Source organism: Chiloscyllium plagiosum, chromosome 1, assembly GCF_004010195.1.
Source record: "Chiloscyllium plagiosum isolate BGI_BamShark_2017 chromosome 1, ASM401019v2, whole genome shotgun sequence".
Classification (NCBI taxonomy): domain Eukaryota; kingdom Metazoa; phylum Chordata; class Chondrichthyes; order Orectolobiformes; family Hemiscylliidae; genus Chiloscyllium; species Chiloscyllium plagiosum.
This window is the reverse complement of record NC_057710.1, coordinates 88,821,736-88,838,564: the sequence shown is the minus strand read 5'-3', so window position 1 is coordinate 88,838,564 and position 16,829 is coordinate 88,821,736. Positions and strand designations below refer to the sequence as shown.

The window sequence follows — 16,829 nt, the reverse complement described above, 5'->3', positions numbered from 1 at the left end:
TATAGGTTGTAGTGGATTTTTGGCAGTACAGACTCAATAGGCTGAACTACCTCTTCTGTACTTCATGATTGTATGACACTCAAATGACCAGCGGAGAACGAAGTAAACAATTCAAAGTCAGTCTGAAATTGAAGCCCAGCAGTGTTCATACTGTCTCATGCTTCGTACCAATCATTGAAAGTGTGAAACTGTCACTTTCCAACTCTTTAATGCTAAGGCAGATAGGTGGGAGAGAAGAAAAGATAAGCAAATTCTGCAGTCCAGCACCAACTCTTTAATGGAATACCCTAACTGAAGTGCTTAACAATTTCCAGGTTGAGAATTGACCTGTTCAATCGTGGATAGATTCACGGTAAAAACACATGACACTGAGTAGACATTATCTTTGAATCGAGGGACAACCAATGAATGGAATGAAACCCACTGCAGTTCCTGTGCCTTTCTCTCTGTTCACATATGATCATGAAGTCAGACGGATGTTGTTGTTGGCTATCTGTACAAATGGGAATCCTATTACCATACTGAAGTCACTTGTACACTAATTCTATTTTCTTCTGTTTATAGAAAAACGAGTTATCTTGCTTTTTAGATTAGATTACTTATAGTGTGGAAACAGGCCCTTCAGCCCAACAAGTCCACACCGACCCACCGAAGCGCGACCCACCGAAGCGCAACCCACCCATACCCCTACATTTACCCCTTACCTATCATTTCGGGCAATTTAGCATGGCCAATTCACCTGACCTGCACATCTTTGGACTGTGGGAGGAAACCGGAGAACCCGGAGAAAACCCACGCAGACACGGGGAGAACGTGCAAACTCCACACAGTCAGTCGCCTGAGGTGGGAATTGAACCCGGGTCTCTGGCACTGTGAGGCAGCAGTGCTAAACACTGTGCCACCATGCCGCCCATATTTTACTTGCAGACAGAGACTCTCATCAGTCCCTGATTGCAACTATGAATATACAATTGGAAATTCTTTTCTATGTTTTGCACCTGGAAGAATCAAATCATGTAAAAGTTTAGAGCCAAGGTGATTCTGATGTCTACTGGCAATGCTGTCCCCTCCCGACTGCCAGGTGTTAAGTCCAGTTTTCTGAGGTGGCACAATTCTGTGACCATGTCTTTGGTGAAACCCAGTGGTTTAGTTGTTGCTGCTGGTTGAAGTGAAGGTAGGTGAAGTGCTCCCTCAAAACGCATAATGGGTAATGCTTACTGTGAGAGCTGTCCTCCTCCCTCTATGCAAAGCAATACCCCTCTTTCCAGAGTTTCTCGTCTGCTATATCTGATCCATTTGTCTATCATGTCGCAGTCCCAGAGGCATAACAGGTCAAAAATGTCCTGTCTTTTCATATGAAGGTGCAACAAAATTCTGCAAAGCCAATAACACATCACATCACTATTCAGGAAATAACCCAAATTATGAATAACTTAAAAACAGAAGAAAATCAAAAGCTCCTCACCTTCATGTACCTTAAATGTTACTGGGTTCTTCAGCTGTGAATGATTAGCACAAGTGTAAAAGTTTCAAAACATGCCTCGAAACAGTTGGAAAAATCTTAATTTGTGTTGCTGATGTCAAGAATGTTTGATCGGAGAGGGTTCAGAAAGATTTACCAGAATGTTGTCAGGAACAGAGGGTTTGACTTATAAAAATAGGCTAGATAGGCTTGGGACTTATCTCACTAGAACGTAAGAGATTTGGGGGGGTGACTTTTATAGAGGTTTATCAAATAACGAGGGACATAAATAAGGTGAATAAGGTTCGTTTTCCCTAAGGTGGGGAGTTCAAAACTAGGGACATATTTTTTAAGGTGAGAGGGGAAAGATTTAAAAAGGACATGAAGGGCAATTGTTTTTACACTGAGTGGTTTGTGTGTGGAGTGAACTGTCAGAGGAAGTGATGGAATTGGGTCCAGTTAGAATGTTTAAAAGACATTTAGATAAATATATGATAAGGAAAGGTTTGGATTAATATGAACCAAACTCAGGCAAGTGGGATTAGTTTAGTTTGGGAACATGAAATTTATATACACACACACAACTGTATAGAATGGGGACATCAAATAAATTTCTGTATCGTTAATAGATTTCTTTCCTATTGTTACAGGAGTTGCATCAGTAATTGGTATCTTCTACCTTCGAAGGGAAGGAGCATTCGCTTCAGGAACTGTCTTGGCCGTTTATACTATGTCTCTTTGGCCTCACTTGATTAACCGCCTCATCAGCTCAGGATATCCAGGGAAGGCCTTAGGCACAGCAATGTTGGTGTACGTGCTGGAGATGCTTGGTATAGTGTGGTGTACAGCTTATAATTTTGTTCCTGGAGGTTCCATTACTCGAGAACAAACCATGGCAGTTTTAGGTACGTGGTGTAAAATAAAATAAGTTTTACATTAACAATTTGTTAGAAGCATATTCTTCTAATTTTGAAAACAATGTCAAGAAAAACCTACAAATTATTTTTCTATATTAATGTCAGCGGTTTAAATTAACAAATTATCATCTCTCTGGTTTCAGTAGAGAGTAATAATTGGTTCACAAATTTAGCAAATTTTTACATTTTATTTACAGTGCTGTCCATTTATACTCAATAATGTACTTTACTGTGGGCTAAAGCAAAAACTAATTCAAACATTTAAAACCGATACCTTTTTTTTGGTGTGTATCATCATGAAGATTTTTGTTGGATTTAACAGTATATTGTTTTCCTGTTTGAAGTGACAACAATCTGTGTGAAAATTTGCAGATTTCAGAATATCACCGTTTCTGTGTTAGTGCAAATTAATCAATCCATATTTTGATTAAATGAGATTGATAATTTAGTTTTGAATTAGTGGCTGGGTATATTCTGAGGACTTGTGCCATAATGTACACAAGTATCAGAAATGCCTTACTAGCAGCTAAGTTTAGGCACAAGCATTTGACATCACTGTACAATATACCTGTGTCACTCTGCTAATTTTATATTGGTTGTAAATAAACTTCCGTTTTCACTATTGTCTTGGTACAAAACCCCGGTGAATCTATGAAGTTTGTCAGTTGTGTGATTTGGCAAAAACTTGCAATCCTCACTGAACTAAAGTAGTATTCTTCAAATGTGCATTTTTTTTTGGCTAAGTGCAAGTTGCATCGACTTTGTTGGAGGGACACTTCCTGTGAGGCAGAGCAAATTTTCTTGCCAAATCTTAACAAATCCATCACATTAATTGCTGTATCACATCCTATTTCTGCCCTAACTTAACATGCACCGCTCCAATAACAACTTGGCATTCAATGCATAGCTTGGAATTGACCAATATCCCTCGAACAGGCATCATTTTTAAAAGGCCACTGTACACTTGGAAAGACAGTGCGATTGGTCAGAGGGTGGATGGCCTGTCAACCTTGCAGGCAGGTTCTTGGAGCTCAAGCAGGATGGCATAGTGCAGAGCATGAGACCATATTTCCATAAGACCAGCTTCTGCCATGCCACTGCCAGGACCTACTCCATGCCAAAGCAAGTGTCCCGTTCCAGGTTTCACAGGCTGGCTGACCAACTCTGTAGTGACACTCTGGAGCCCATTGAGACTGCCTCCAGCATTCTGGTAAGCTCTCAGGTAAGTTTGAGAAATAAGAAGGAAAAAGAAGAAGAAAAAAATGCAAGTGAAGAGGACAAGCCTGGCGCACACGAGCCCATAGGTTGCCTACTCTGCCGCCGCCATCTTGGCCAAGGTGGTCCATTCTAACCCCTGACACTACTAACCCTGCCTACCCTCTACCCTTCTACTCCTTCACTCAGCACTCCTTCCCACCTGTACTAATACAGTGTTTTCTGCTATTGTGTGTGTTTTGTCAACGCGAATTGGCTAAACACGATTGATTAATAGGTGAATGTTGTTTGCAAAGTGCAAACTTTTCAATAAGTGTTTTGGCTATTACACAATTCTGTCCCTAACACTTTAAATGTCGCAGCGTGCAGAGTAATAAAATGTTTATGCCAGAGTGTCTGCGTCGATGTCACACGTTCAGTTGACTGGCATTCTTTGTTGTGAAGTGCTTTTTGAGAGATACTCCGTAATTTTGGTTCTTTGTGCAAATTTTCTGTGTTACCTATAAATATTGGAGGACAATATTTATGGAGGAGAATGTTTATAAGAAGCATCCTGGTGATAGAATTGCCGGTTGTGAACATAAAAGAAGGGCCATAACACTTGAAGAGAAGCGAGATGTTACTGTATTATTTCATTATTGGATTTGAATTTAACATTTATTTAAACTGTGCTATCCTTTGTGTTAGGCTAACTACTATATTTATTTCAATTTTGAGTAAATTTTTGGTGGTCTGCCCCAACCCTATTTTTTTCCATAAGCCCTGTTATTTTTACAGTCAGTTCAGCTATAACATGATAGTTCTATTCTCGGCAAGCCCTTTATGTAAGAAAATTGTGTAATAGCATCACCATTTAAATTAATGGGGCTGGAATGATGTTATAACCCATAAACGCTTTAAAGGTTGGTGCTTTAGAAACAGTATCCTCAATTTGTCAACCATGTTATAGCAAATTTGCGTTAATGAAATGTGCATTTTTGCAGGATGACCGGTATTGTGCTATTTTCTAAAGCATGACGTTGCACAAGAACGTAACTGTAACTATCGCATTATAGCAGAAGGACTGTATCTATGCCACCCACCTTTGTCACTTCTCCCTCATTCTATGAGGAAAAGTGCCCTCAGGGCAGAAAGAGTCAAGGCAGGTGTTGTCCTGAAGGTCGTTCAGCTACTCACCCTTTTATGAGGAGAGTATCCTAACTTTGACTGCCCTGAACAGATCCTGGACTGGCATCAGAAGCTACTTTGACTTAATGTGTCATGACACCTGAGTGAAGGAGATTCCCCTTTGGCCTGTTTTAGATTAGATTAGATTCCCTCCAGTGTGGAAACAGGCCCTTCAGCCCAACAAGTCCACACCGACCCTTCGAAGAGTAACCCACCCAGTCCCATTCCCGACTAATGCACCGATTACTATGGGCAATTTAGCATGGCCAATTCACCTGACCTGCACAGGCGCACCCAGAGGAAACCCACGCAGACACGGGGAGAACGTGCAAACTCCATGCAGACAGTCGCCTGAGGCTGGAATCGAACCTGGGTCCCTGGCACTACGAGGCAGTAGTGCTAACCACTGAGCCCCTGTGCCACCCTTGACAACCCTGACAAGCATTCTGCGTTTGTGTTTGAGCTAAATGAAAGCAAGACTGAGGCTGGTATATCTAACTGAGGCAACAAAGCACCAAAGGGCAACGCATCAAAAGGCAGGGATGTTGTAGGCTCAGAATGAGTGAGTGCTATGACAGGAACCAAAGAACCTGGAAATGCAGCATGACTGTGTGCTTCCCTCAGCACAGTGTCCTTGCAACAGCATTACAAAGTGCAACCTCAGGTGCAACCTGAGGTGCAGCATTTAAGTATAGAAGCATCCTGTAAATTGATCAGATGTGTCCTGAGGGTACTTCGAGACTGGAACATTTCAGGTGTCAATATCTGTGAATGTGGGGTGTATGTGGCCAGTACCCATGGAGCATGCCCTGAGATGTTGTTATTTAGTATCCAACATGAGGTCATTTGGAGCAAGGGGCAATCTTAACCAAGTAGGAGAAAGTGAGGTGTGCAGATGCTGGAGATCAGAGTCGAGATTGTGTTGCTGGAAAAGCGCAGCAGGTCAGGCAGCATCCGAGGAGCAGGAAAATTGATGTTTTGGACCAGAGCCTTTCATCAGGAAGGCTGATGAAGGGCTTCGGCCTGAAACGTCGATTCTCCCAATCTCAACCAAGTGCCAAGTACCAACTATGGTTTCCATGTTGCATTTTCCTGATGTCTAGTTTGTTGACAAGTTTGCGGTAATAAGGAAATAAATATTCTAGAAATAAGGCAGCCAATTTGTCCACAAACAGCATTGGGATAAATATCCAAAAAATGTATAGTAGTAATGCTGGCCAAAGGTGAAATTCTAGCCAAAGAAACTTCTCTTCAAATAGTGACATCAGATCTTTTACATTCTTTGAGACAGCAGATATGGCTTTGTGTTCCTAAGGCTTTGGAGAATTATTTGAATCCATGATCCTCAGAACAGTTCAGATTGATTGGGGTGGAGATACAGGTTCTATGATCAGTATATTGGCATTTCAAAGGAAATGTATGTCATAATTACTTTGGTTTGGGCTGTATGGTAAACATCTATGAGATTTTGGAGTATGAGAACCAGAGTTTTGAGGCAGGTACTTCAAATTAGGAAATTTTCTGGCTTGCGCAGCCACCTTGAGAATAGCAGTTTTGCTCTGGGATAGGAGTTGCGGGTGTGGGATCGAATTGGGCCCATTGCTCTAAATACTAATCAGAGGTGGCCATGGAAGCCACCATGTCATGAGGCAGTCTGTTTAGTAGCCCCATCTAGGTTCTCTGGGGTGTCAGTCAATCAGACATTTAAAGTATCAATTGCAAATACTATTAACACTTGACAAATCTTTATCGTGCATAAACAATGATTGAGCCAATGACAAAATAGGTTGCTGAAAAGAGATTGTATCGTTGCAGGCTTTCATTTCATTTGAATTATTTCTATAGATGCCACTGGCCCTCTACAAAGGGTATACTGGATGAATAGTCAAGGATTTGCCTTGAGTTGGTATTGAGGGTTTAAAAACCAGTGGGGGAGAATAAGGAACACGAGATGTAATAGGAGTATGCAAGTTATGAAATTATCCTTCAGAATTACCTGAAATATTTGGCAAGGTTAATGCAAACTCACTGTCAATAGAGCGGACACACGCAACACATATAAGCTACATCCAGGCAGTTCATGATTCGAGAGACTGTGAACCATGAGACTTTCAGAAGCTGCCCCTGATTGCATGAAAGTTGCACAGAAAACAACTGTGCAGTGGAGCCAGCCGTAGAAACCAATAATACAACATTTTCAGTCTTTAAAATTTCACTTGACCTATTGCGACATTCTTTTGGGTGGAACACATTCCACATTCCGTCTAAATTGTTTGGGGTCATTCCATCAGGGAGCATGACCTTTACTTTGGAAAATTTTGATTGCAAGCTCAACTTCTCCAAATTTGTTGATGCTTTGAAAGGTGGCTGGGGGAGGGGGTGTTCATGGTGGTTACTTACAGTTTGTCGTCTGATATTTTTATGTTAATTCCTATTGAAATAATTTGTGATATTTCATTATGTCATAATTTAACTTCACATTCACATAAGCAGCTACTCAAGACAGCTTCTAAAAGTGAGCATTAACCACTTAGAGAATGTTATGTCATATCTAGATGGAAAAGGCATGAGAATGTTACAGAATTTTGTGTTTAGTTTGTCATTCATTCAAGGGGAAACATTTCATGAAAATGGTTGACAATTTATTTTTGTTTGTGCACACAGTTTGTTTCTTATAACTTTGAATTATAATATTCTACCAAAGAAAAATGGCATCCAGCCTCATGACTTCATAATTTTCTCTTGTCACAAATAAAATAAAATGTCAAATAGATTTTTCATGAAGATATTATCTTGTTATGTGGGAAGCAGGAACAATGTAAATGATATCAACTGGATGCAACATTTGAATTTCCCAGAGTATAATCATGATTCTTTAGAATGTTTTTCAGAGGGATGTCAAGTTGCCCTTTGAGATAAACTTTTCCATTTTAATTTCTGCATGGTCTGTATTCCATCTCCTAAAATGGACACTGCATTTCTCTTTCTCCAGCTACATTAAAGACTGCCCAAAAATACTGCAGGTTTTACGTAGCTTGCACTTGGAAGTTGCATTTGTGTCTGCTCTATTGACAGACTTTACTTTAAGCATGCCAGTTAATTTCAGTTTAGGTTAATGCAGTTGAGAGTCAAGGCTCATTGTTGCAATCTGAGTCAACAGGTAGAAAAATGCAGACTTGGTTCCTGTCTGTGCTGAGTTAACCAACTTCAGCTGGGTAGAAGTAGGACACTACACTTAACTTAGGCTTGCGATAGGAATGTGTGACATTTATTTCTGTCCCCATTTTTTATTGATATCTGTGACTCCTGCCGGGCCGTACCATATATAGATCAGGGTTAGTTGGGTTTGGTCAGGTCATCTGCTTATAGAGGTAAGACTCATACGTACAGAATAGTCAGTCACTTGACCGAGATATTGGAATTCTTGATATACTCTGGTACAAAAAAAACGATCGGAGCATTGTTTTCAGAAAAAGGAAATAAAATTGCAGGTCAAAAATAAATATTATCTATATGTAAATTATTGCTTTACAGCCTCCATAAATGATTATTTAATGATGTGGAGATGCCAGAGTTGGACTGAGGGGGATAAGGTCAGAAGTCATACGATACCAGGTTATAATCCAACAGGTGTATTTGAAATCACAAGCTTTCAGCACGCTGCTCCTTCGTCAGGTGAAGCTCTGAAAGATTGTGATTTCAAATAAACCTATTGGACTATAACCTGGTGTTGTGTGACAATAATTCAATGAACGAGGCTACTGTCTTTGTGCATATAGGCCTCTAAATATCTAATGTCCCTTTTCAAATTTGTCTACATTCTTTATCTATGATACATTTTATTGGAACAAATTTTATTTCATCAGCAGTGTTAGGTTGATGTACATTTATGCAAATTCAATGTAAGACCATCTATTTATTTATTCTGTTTTCAATTTCACCTACTCCTGTCAAATGTCAGAAATACTTCTGGATCTTAGTTATTGTTTGACAAAGCTTACAAAGAATTTTGATTATTCCTTTACTGTTACAACTAATCAATGTCTTGCTCTGTTATAATTTTTATTTCAAGAGATTGACTATATGTTTGAAAATATTTGAGGAAGAAGTTGTAAATCAAATCATGATGACCATTTAAATTTTACTGTAATGTACAGAAATGTTTAATTAATGTCACATGACAATTCCTGTAATTTATCTGCTTTCTTTTGTTTTAAAAACTACATTTTAACAGTGATAGAATGTTTATGAATCAAGTTCTCAATTTCTACTTTCCAGGTGTGCTCATGCATTTGGTTGGATTGGGATTATTCTTTGGCGAACAGTCCAAATGCTTCCCAATAGAAACTGTTTATGTCATTCTTTTCAAAGTCTTGGCAAAGTATGTCAAACTATGTAAGTAGAATAATGTTGTTACATTGTGGAAATGTAATTGCCTTATCACTTGACTGACATTTGTGTATGTAAATGATTCTGTTAATGACCTATATCAATGGGAGATGTATATAATGGGAGACCTAAAATTCTACTTTTGACGAATTGAATTGAAAAGATCTGCACAATAGAACTTGGAGAAATATGAAAATTAATATTCTTTGAATAATCTGAGAGATGTTACACCTGACTTAAACTGTTCATAATTTTTAAAGAATTATCAAATATAATTTCCAGTAAATCTTTTAAAAATGCATGACTGAAATATGGATTACATTGTGTAATACTGTTTTTTAAATGCAAAATCATACCTTACAAGCAATGTCGCACACTCTCCCATCACTGTCCATTGGGTTTTCCCAACCCACCAAAAGGACAGACTACTAGAGGTGGGGGCACAGTGGTGTATACAGTTGAGAGGGAGTTCTGTGGGAGTCCTCACATTGAGTGTGCTTCAGGAACTGATGAAGTCTCATGGCATCACTTTAAACCTGGGCAAGAAAGCCTAATGCTGATTGCAACCGCCGTCCCTCAGCTGTTGGATCAACTTTCCTCCATCTCAAATGCCACCTGGTGGGTGCGTGGAATGTACACTGGGTGGGTGATTTCAATGTTCATTACCATGAAATATTGATAGTACCCCGACCAGTTGAGCTGGCAGTGTTAGAAAGGGCATAGTTGCTAGACCTGATCTGCTTCAGGTGGTGAGAAACCAACAAATACTTGATCCTCAATCTCATTATATCTGTAGTAAATGGAGTGACTACCACACAATCATCGTGAAGACAAAGTCCAACCTTCACATGTTAGTGCTACCACTGCGCTGAATGGGAAGTTTTGAAGAGATATAGAAATTCAAGATTGATAACCAAGCGACACAGCGGCACAACATCAATAGTAGTATTGTATACGACCATATTCTGTGACCTCATGACTTGATATATCTCTCAATCTATCATTACCACTGAGTCAGGGACTCAGTCCTGAATTGTTGAAAAGGCAGGATAACTAAACAGCTCATGGAGGAGGAGAGTCCACAAACATTCACATCTCCAGTGATGAGGGTGTTCAGCAGATCAGCGTAAATGACAAAACTGAAGTGTCTGCAAAAATCTCCATCTAGATGGGCTGAGTGGATGATACAACATGGCTCTGTCCTGAGGTTCATAGCATTATTGGCACTTGTTTTCAGCCAATTAAATTCATTTCACATGATATCAAGAAATGGCTGAAGATATTGGATACTGCAAAGGCTCTGAGTCTTGATAACATCCCAGCAATAGGTTATGCTACAACCAGGAAAGCTGATAAAATACAGATACAAAACTGACATCTACTGGAAATGCGGAGAATTGCTAGATATTGTTATCTCAGTTTATATTATTTCTGCACAAGTCAGGTTGCAGACTGACTAAAAACCGAAAGAACTGTAGATGCTGTAAGTCAGAAACAAAAACATCAGTTGTGGAAAAGCTCAGCAGGTCTGGCAGCATGTGCGCAGAGAAATCAGAGTTAATATTTCAGGTCTGGTGACCCTTTCTCAGTTCTGCCATCAGGACAGCTCTCACTTTCTCAAAGGACCTCTGCTGTTTTTCATGCTCAGAATAATCCACACTCTCAACCAATGCTTTTTCTCCACCCTATCGTATATCAAAGAGCATAAGTATGCCAAACTCTCTCACACTTACCTCCAGACCCAGACCTCTTTGACCAGCCCAGATTCTATCCCCAAACTCTTCCTGGATCTACCAGATGCCATTAACCATGCGGATTCTCCAGCCGCATCCACTGCCGAAAACAATGATGTCACTTCTACAGAGGCTGCCGCCACTTCTGCTGATGTCATCGACCACACCGCTCCCGCAGCCTCCTCTGACAAACACGCCGCTTCTGCTGATATTGCTGCCTCCAGGACCGTCAACGAGCACATTGCCTCTGCTGACGCTGACAACCACGCTGCCCCCATGACCACCACTGACTCCGTTGTTTCCGTCGCTAACGTTGCTTCTTCGACCATCACCGAGCACATCACTCCACTGCTACCCCTGCCAACTTCACCGCTCCCGCAACCGCCATTGACAACATTGCTTCTGCTGATGCCGATCATGTGGCCGCTGACATCACCTGATCACATGATCATTCCCATACACATACCACTCCCGGCTCCAGCCCCAAGTCCTGCTGGATATTTACTATCCCCCCAGACCTCCCCGTCACTGAAGATGTATCTTCATTACACTATGCTCACATGTCAATGAATTTTGCAGAAGTCAGCTCAGGACCACTTCATTAAATCAAACCAAAACGAAATGTGACAAGCCAAACTTCAGTCTGCAATCTGAAACAAAGACAGAAGTTGCTGGAAAAGCTCAACATGTCTGGCAGGTCCTGATAAAAGGTTCCAACCTGAAATGTCGATTTCTCTACTCCTCTGATGTTGTTTGACCAGCTCCACTCTTTATCCACTTTAACGAAATGATCTCCTGCTGCAATGTAGGCCTGCAATGCTGATGTTTTAAGAATATTAAAACAAAATTTATTATCAAAAGAAAATATAAAACAGAATAAACCAAACTGTCCACATTTGATACAAATTCAAAGAGTTTTGAATACAGAGGAAAAGTATAATCCCTTCAATACCAAAGCCACCTTTTTATAAGCTGTAAAGAAAAACGAACAGTTTTTGTATAGTATCCAAAGCACAAATCTGGCACTGTACCCTAAAACACTTCTTGTGGAACATCCAAAAACACCCCAGTGTCCCTAGCTCTAACACCTCGATAGATTAAGTCACTGTGGCTTTAACTTGTAGATTTGAACTGCAGATAGCTTCTTTCTGGAGCTACTCCGGCACTAATTCATACAAGCTGAAATGTACTTAGCTACACAACCTTTTCAGCTTTTATCTCAGCACTTTAGGTCTGAGACTAGCTCTTTATTGAAGCTAATCTAGTCTCATTATATGCATCACTTTTCACTATTCAAGCATCTTCATTGAGGGACTTCATAGAACTCAATATCAAAGTAAAGCTAAACTTTCTGTCTAAACTATGGGGGTTTCCCTTGGGCTTAAAAAATCCTTTCCTGATCTTCTAAACTGGAATAAAAGCAAAATGCTGCAGATGCTGGAAATCTGAAACAAACACAGAATGATGGAAAAACGTAACAGGTCTAGCAGCATTTAGAGTCATAGAGTCATAGAGATGTACAGCATGGAAACAGTTTCTGGTATGACTTTTCAATGTTCTGCCTACAAGTCCATACAGTAATGATTACAGGTCATAACTCTGGACCACCTATGCCCATACTGAACTCTAATTCCAACATGTAATTTTTAAAAAGAACTGATACCTCCAAAATGACTGAAGATACAAATTCAGACGAAGTATTTAGTTACGCCATTCAGTGCTTTCTCCACATTGATGTAACTCTTTTAACATGTACTAATTGATTCCTACCCTTCAGTCAGCTTTTTATCCATTCTGAATCTTCACAACTTCTGACTTAGTTGAAAAGCCTGTGAAAGTTGAGCAACACCATGTTGAAGTTTTTACAGTCAGTTCTATTATAATGCGTCTTTTGTTAACGCAAATTGGCTGGAACATATTGATGAATTTGGAGTACTGTTTCTAAAACGCAAACTTGTAAAACGCTTATTGGCTATAACGTGATTAGATTGCCAACATTTTAAGTGTTATTTTTATCACATGATTTTTGCATAGCGTGGGGTTGCACAGGAACGGAGCAATTGTGTTATAGAAGAAAGGACTGCATTACATTTCACTTGGCTGTCATAGAAATGTACAGCACGGAAACAGACCCTTCGGTCCAACTTGTCCATACCGACCAGATACACGAATCTAATCTAATCCCATTTGCCAGCACTTGGTCCATATCCCTCTCCAACCTTGCTATTCAGATGTCTTTTAAATGCTGTAGTTGTATCAGCCTCCACCACTTCCTCTGGCAGCTCATTCTATTCATGTACCACCCTCTCTGTGAAAACGTTGCCCCTTAGGTCTCTTTTATATCTTTCCCCTCTCACCCTAAACCTGTGCTCTCTAGTTCTGAACTCCCCAACCCCAGGAAAAAGACGTTGTCTATTTATCCTATCCATGTCCCTCATGATTTTATAAACCTCTATGAGGTCACCCTTCAGCCTCCGACACTCCAGGGAAAACAGCCTTCCGATAGGAAGGAGACCAGAATTGCACGTAATGTTCCAACAGTGGCCTAAACAGTGTCCTGTACAGCCACAACATGACCTCCCAACTCCTGTACTCAATACTCTGACCAATAAAGGAAAGCATACCAAACACCTTCTTCATTATCCTATCTACCTGTGACTCTACTTTTAAGGAACTATGAACCTGCACATTTGTTCAGCAAAACTCCCCAGGACCTTACCATTAAGTGTATAGGTCCTGCTCTGATTTGCTTTTCTAAAATGCCCTCTTGCATTTATCTAAATTAAATTCCATCTGCCACTCCTCAGCCCATTGGCCCATCTGATCAAGATCCCGTTGTACCCTCAGGTAACCTTCTACACTTTCCACTACGCTTCCAATTGTGGTATCATCTGCAAACTTACTAATTGTACCGCTTATGCGCGCATCCAAATCATTTATATAAATGACAAAAAGTAGAGGACCTAGCACCGATCCTTTTGGCACTCCACTGGTCTCAAGCCACCAGTCTGACACAGCCCTCCACCACCACCCTCTGTCTTCTATGTTTGAGCCCGTTCTGTATCCACATGGCTAGTTCTCTCTGTATTCCATGAGATCTAATTTTGCTAATCAGTCTCCCATGAGGAACCTTGTCGAATGCTTTACTGAAGTCCATACAGATCATGTCTACTGCTCTGCCCCCATCAATCCTTTTTGTTACTTCTTCAAAAAACTCAATCAAGTTTGTGAAACATGATTTCACACGCATAATGCCATGTTGACTATCCCTAATCAGTCCTTGCCTTTCCAAATACAGGGGAACCTCAATTATCCAAATACCAATTATCTGAAAATCGGATTACCCAAAGGAGATCTCGAAGTCCCGATAAAAACATTAAATCAAAGACGTGTTTCCAACAGTGATCGCATCTTTTGTTTACAGTGACTAAACAGGCACTGTCTCCAAATGACTGACCTCCTACCTTCTCCCTTTCCCCCCCACACTTTCTACAGAAAGTTCTACAGAGGGATGTACCCTAACCACCCCCTCCCCACGGGGGACAGTGTTGGATGGGGTTGGGGGTGTGGAGTTGGACAGGTGTGGGAGGTGGGAGCGAAGTTGGACGGTTTGGGGGCACGGTGGGCGGTGTTGGGGGGGGTTGGGGGGAGGGGTGAGCAGTGGGTGGTGTTGGACAGGGTTTGTAGGCGGGGGCGATGTTGGACCGAGTTGGGGGCGAGGGCGATGTTGGGGTTGGGGGCTCACGTGCTGTGTGCTGCTGCAAACTCCTGAACAGGGAGCAGACTTTAAAAACTCCGAGCCCCAGTGGAAAGGCATTCAATTGATTAACCGAATAATTGATTATCTGAATGAAATAGTGCCCGCCCATCTCGTTCGGATAATCGAGGTTCCCCTGTACATGTAAATCCTGTCCCTCAGGATTCCCTCCAACAACTTTCCCACCACCGATGTCAGGCTCATTGATCTATACTTCCCTGGCTTTTCCTTACCATCTTTCTTCAATAGTGGCACCACATTAACCAACTTCCAGTCTTCTGGCTGTGACTGTCAATGATGCAAATATCTCAGCAAAGTCCAGCAATCACTTCACTAGCGTCCCACAGAGTTCTAGGGTACACATGATCAGGTCCTGGAGATTTATCCACTTTTATGAGTTTCAAGACATCCAGCACCTCCTCTTCTGTAATATGGACATTTTTCAAGATGTCACCATCTGTTTCCCCACATGCTATATCTTCCATTTCCTTTTCCACTGATGCAAAGTACTTGTATAGTATCTTCCTCATGTCCTGTGGCGCCACACAAAGGCTGCCTTGCTGATCTTTGAGGGGTCCTATTCTCTCCCTAGTTACTCTTTTGTCCTTAATGTATTTATAAAATCCCTTTGGATTCTCCTTAACTTTATTTGCCAAAACTTTCTCATGTTCCCTTTTTGCCCTCCTGGCTTCCCTCTTAAGTATACTCCTACTGCCTTTATACTCTTCTAATGGTTCATTCAATCTCTTCTGTCTATACCTGACATATGCTTACTTCTTTTTCTTAACCAAATCCTCAATTTCTTTAGTCATCCAGCTTTCCCTACACCTACCAGCCTTTCCTTTCACCATTTCACCAGGAATATACTTTCTCTGGATTCTCATTATCTCATTTCTGAAGGCTTCCCATTTTCCAGCTGTTCCTTTACCTGCGAACATCTGCCCCCAATCAGCTTTTGAAAGTTCTTGCCTAATACCGTCAAAATTAGTCTTCCTTCAATTTAGAATTTCAACTTTTAGATCTGGTCTATCCTTTTCCATCACTATTTTAAATCTAATAGAATTATGGTCACTGGCTGCACAGTGCTCCCCCACTGACACCTCAGTCACCTGCCCTGCCTTATTTCCCAAGAGTAGGTCAAGTTTTGCACATTCTCGAGTAGGAACATCCGTATGTTGAATCAGAAAATTTTCTTGTACACACTTAACAAATTCCTCTCCATCTAAACCCTTAACACTATGGCAGTCCCATTCTATGTTTGGAAAGTTAAAATCCCCTCCCTATTACCAAAGACAGTTTTTTTAAAGCTGAAATTAGGAGGTCAAGTAATAACCGATGTATTGTTTTCAAGGGGATGAAATTCATGCTTGGCATGTGTCAAAAAATGGACAAAAAAGGGCCAGATCTCTATTTAAAATAATAAACGACAAAAGGAAAGAAGAATGATGGCCGTTATTGAATATTTATTTATAAAATAACTTTCTCCATTCTGCGTCCTATGGTAGAATAGTACAGTACTCCCCCCGCCCCTGTACCTGGGGGGATACGTTCCTAGACCTACCGTGGAAGCCCGAAACCGCGGATAGGTACAAACCTATTCATTTAAATGGGAGATTTCCCTTCCTGGCAGCCCCCTGGTGCCTGGTTCTGGAACATTCCCTGTAATATGTTTGAGTCGAGGTAAACAGTGGGTAACTGAAACCGTGGAAACTGACTCCATGGTCACGGTAGTCGCTTCATGTAGTTGTGCCATTACAATAATTCTGAAAACCTGGAACAAAGAATGGCGGCTGCTGGACTGAAAGACCTGGAACAGAGCGGTACGGTCAGCAGACTGGAAAGCTGGTATGGAGCGCAACAGGCAGGCACACTGACTCCTAAATGTTGATTTGTAACCGTGAAGAACTTGAGTTGGCTTATGCACGAGATATATGGAAAATACAAGATTTTTGGCCCCAAAATGAGGTGTCGTCTTATACATGAGATCAACCTGAGTCCAGAGTCCAGATTACAGAGGAGGAAGTGCTGGATGGCTTGAAACGATTAAAGGTGGATAAATCCCCAGGACCTGATCAGGTGTATCCGAGAACTCTGTGGGAAGCTAGAGAAGAGATTGCTGGGCCTCTTGCTGAGATATTTGGATCATCGATAGTCACAGGTGAGGTGCCGGAAGACTGGAGGTTGGCAAA

At 41.0% G+C, this 16,829-nt stretch overlaps 1 protein-coding gene across 2 annotated transcripts in view; it reads left to right on the top strand.

Moving 5' to 3' along the window:
- The window catches only part of LOC122555690 (PGAP2-interacting protein-like), a 131,383-nt gene that overhangs the window by 67,661 nt on the left and 46,893 nt on the right, over positions 1 to 16,829 (top strand). For both annotated transcript variants that reach the window (XM_043701727.1, XM_043701718.1), the window contains exons 7-8: positions 2,113 to 2,367; positions 9,040 to 9,156. In XM_043701727.1, the coding sequence (XP_043557662.1) occupies positions 2,113 to 2,367; positions 9,040 to 9,156 (372 nt within the window). The remainder of the gene's footprint in view (positions 1 to 2,112; positions 2,368 to 9,039; positions 9,157 to 16,829) is intronic.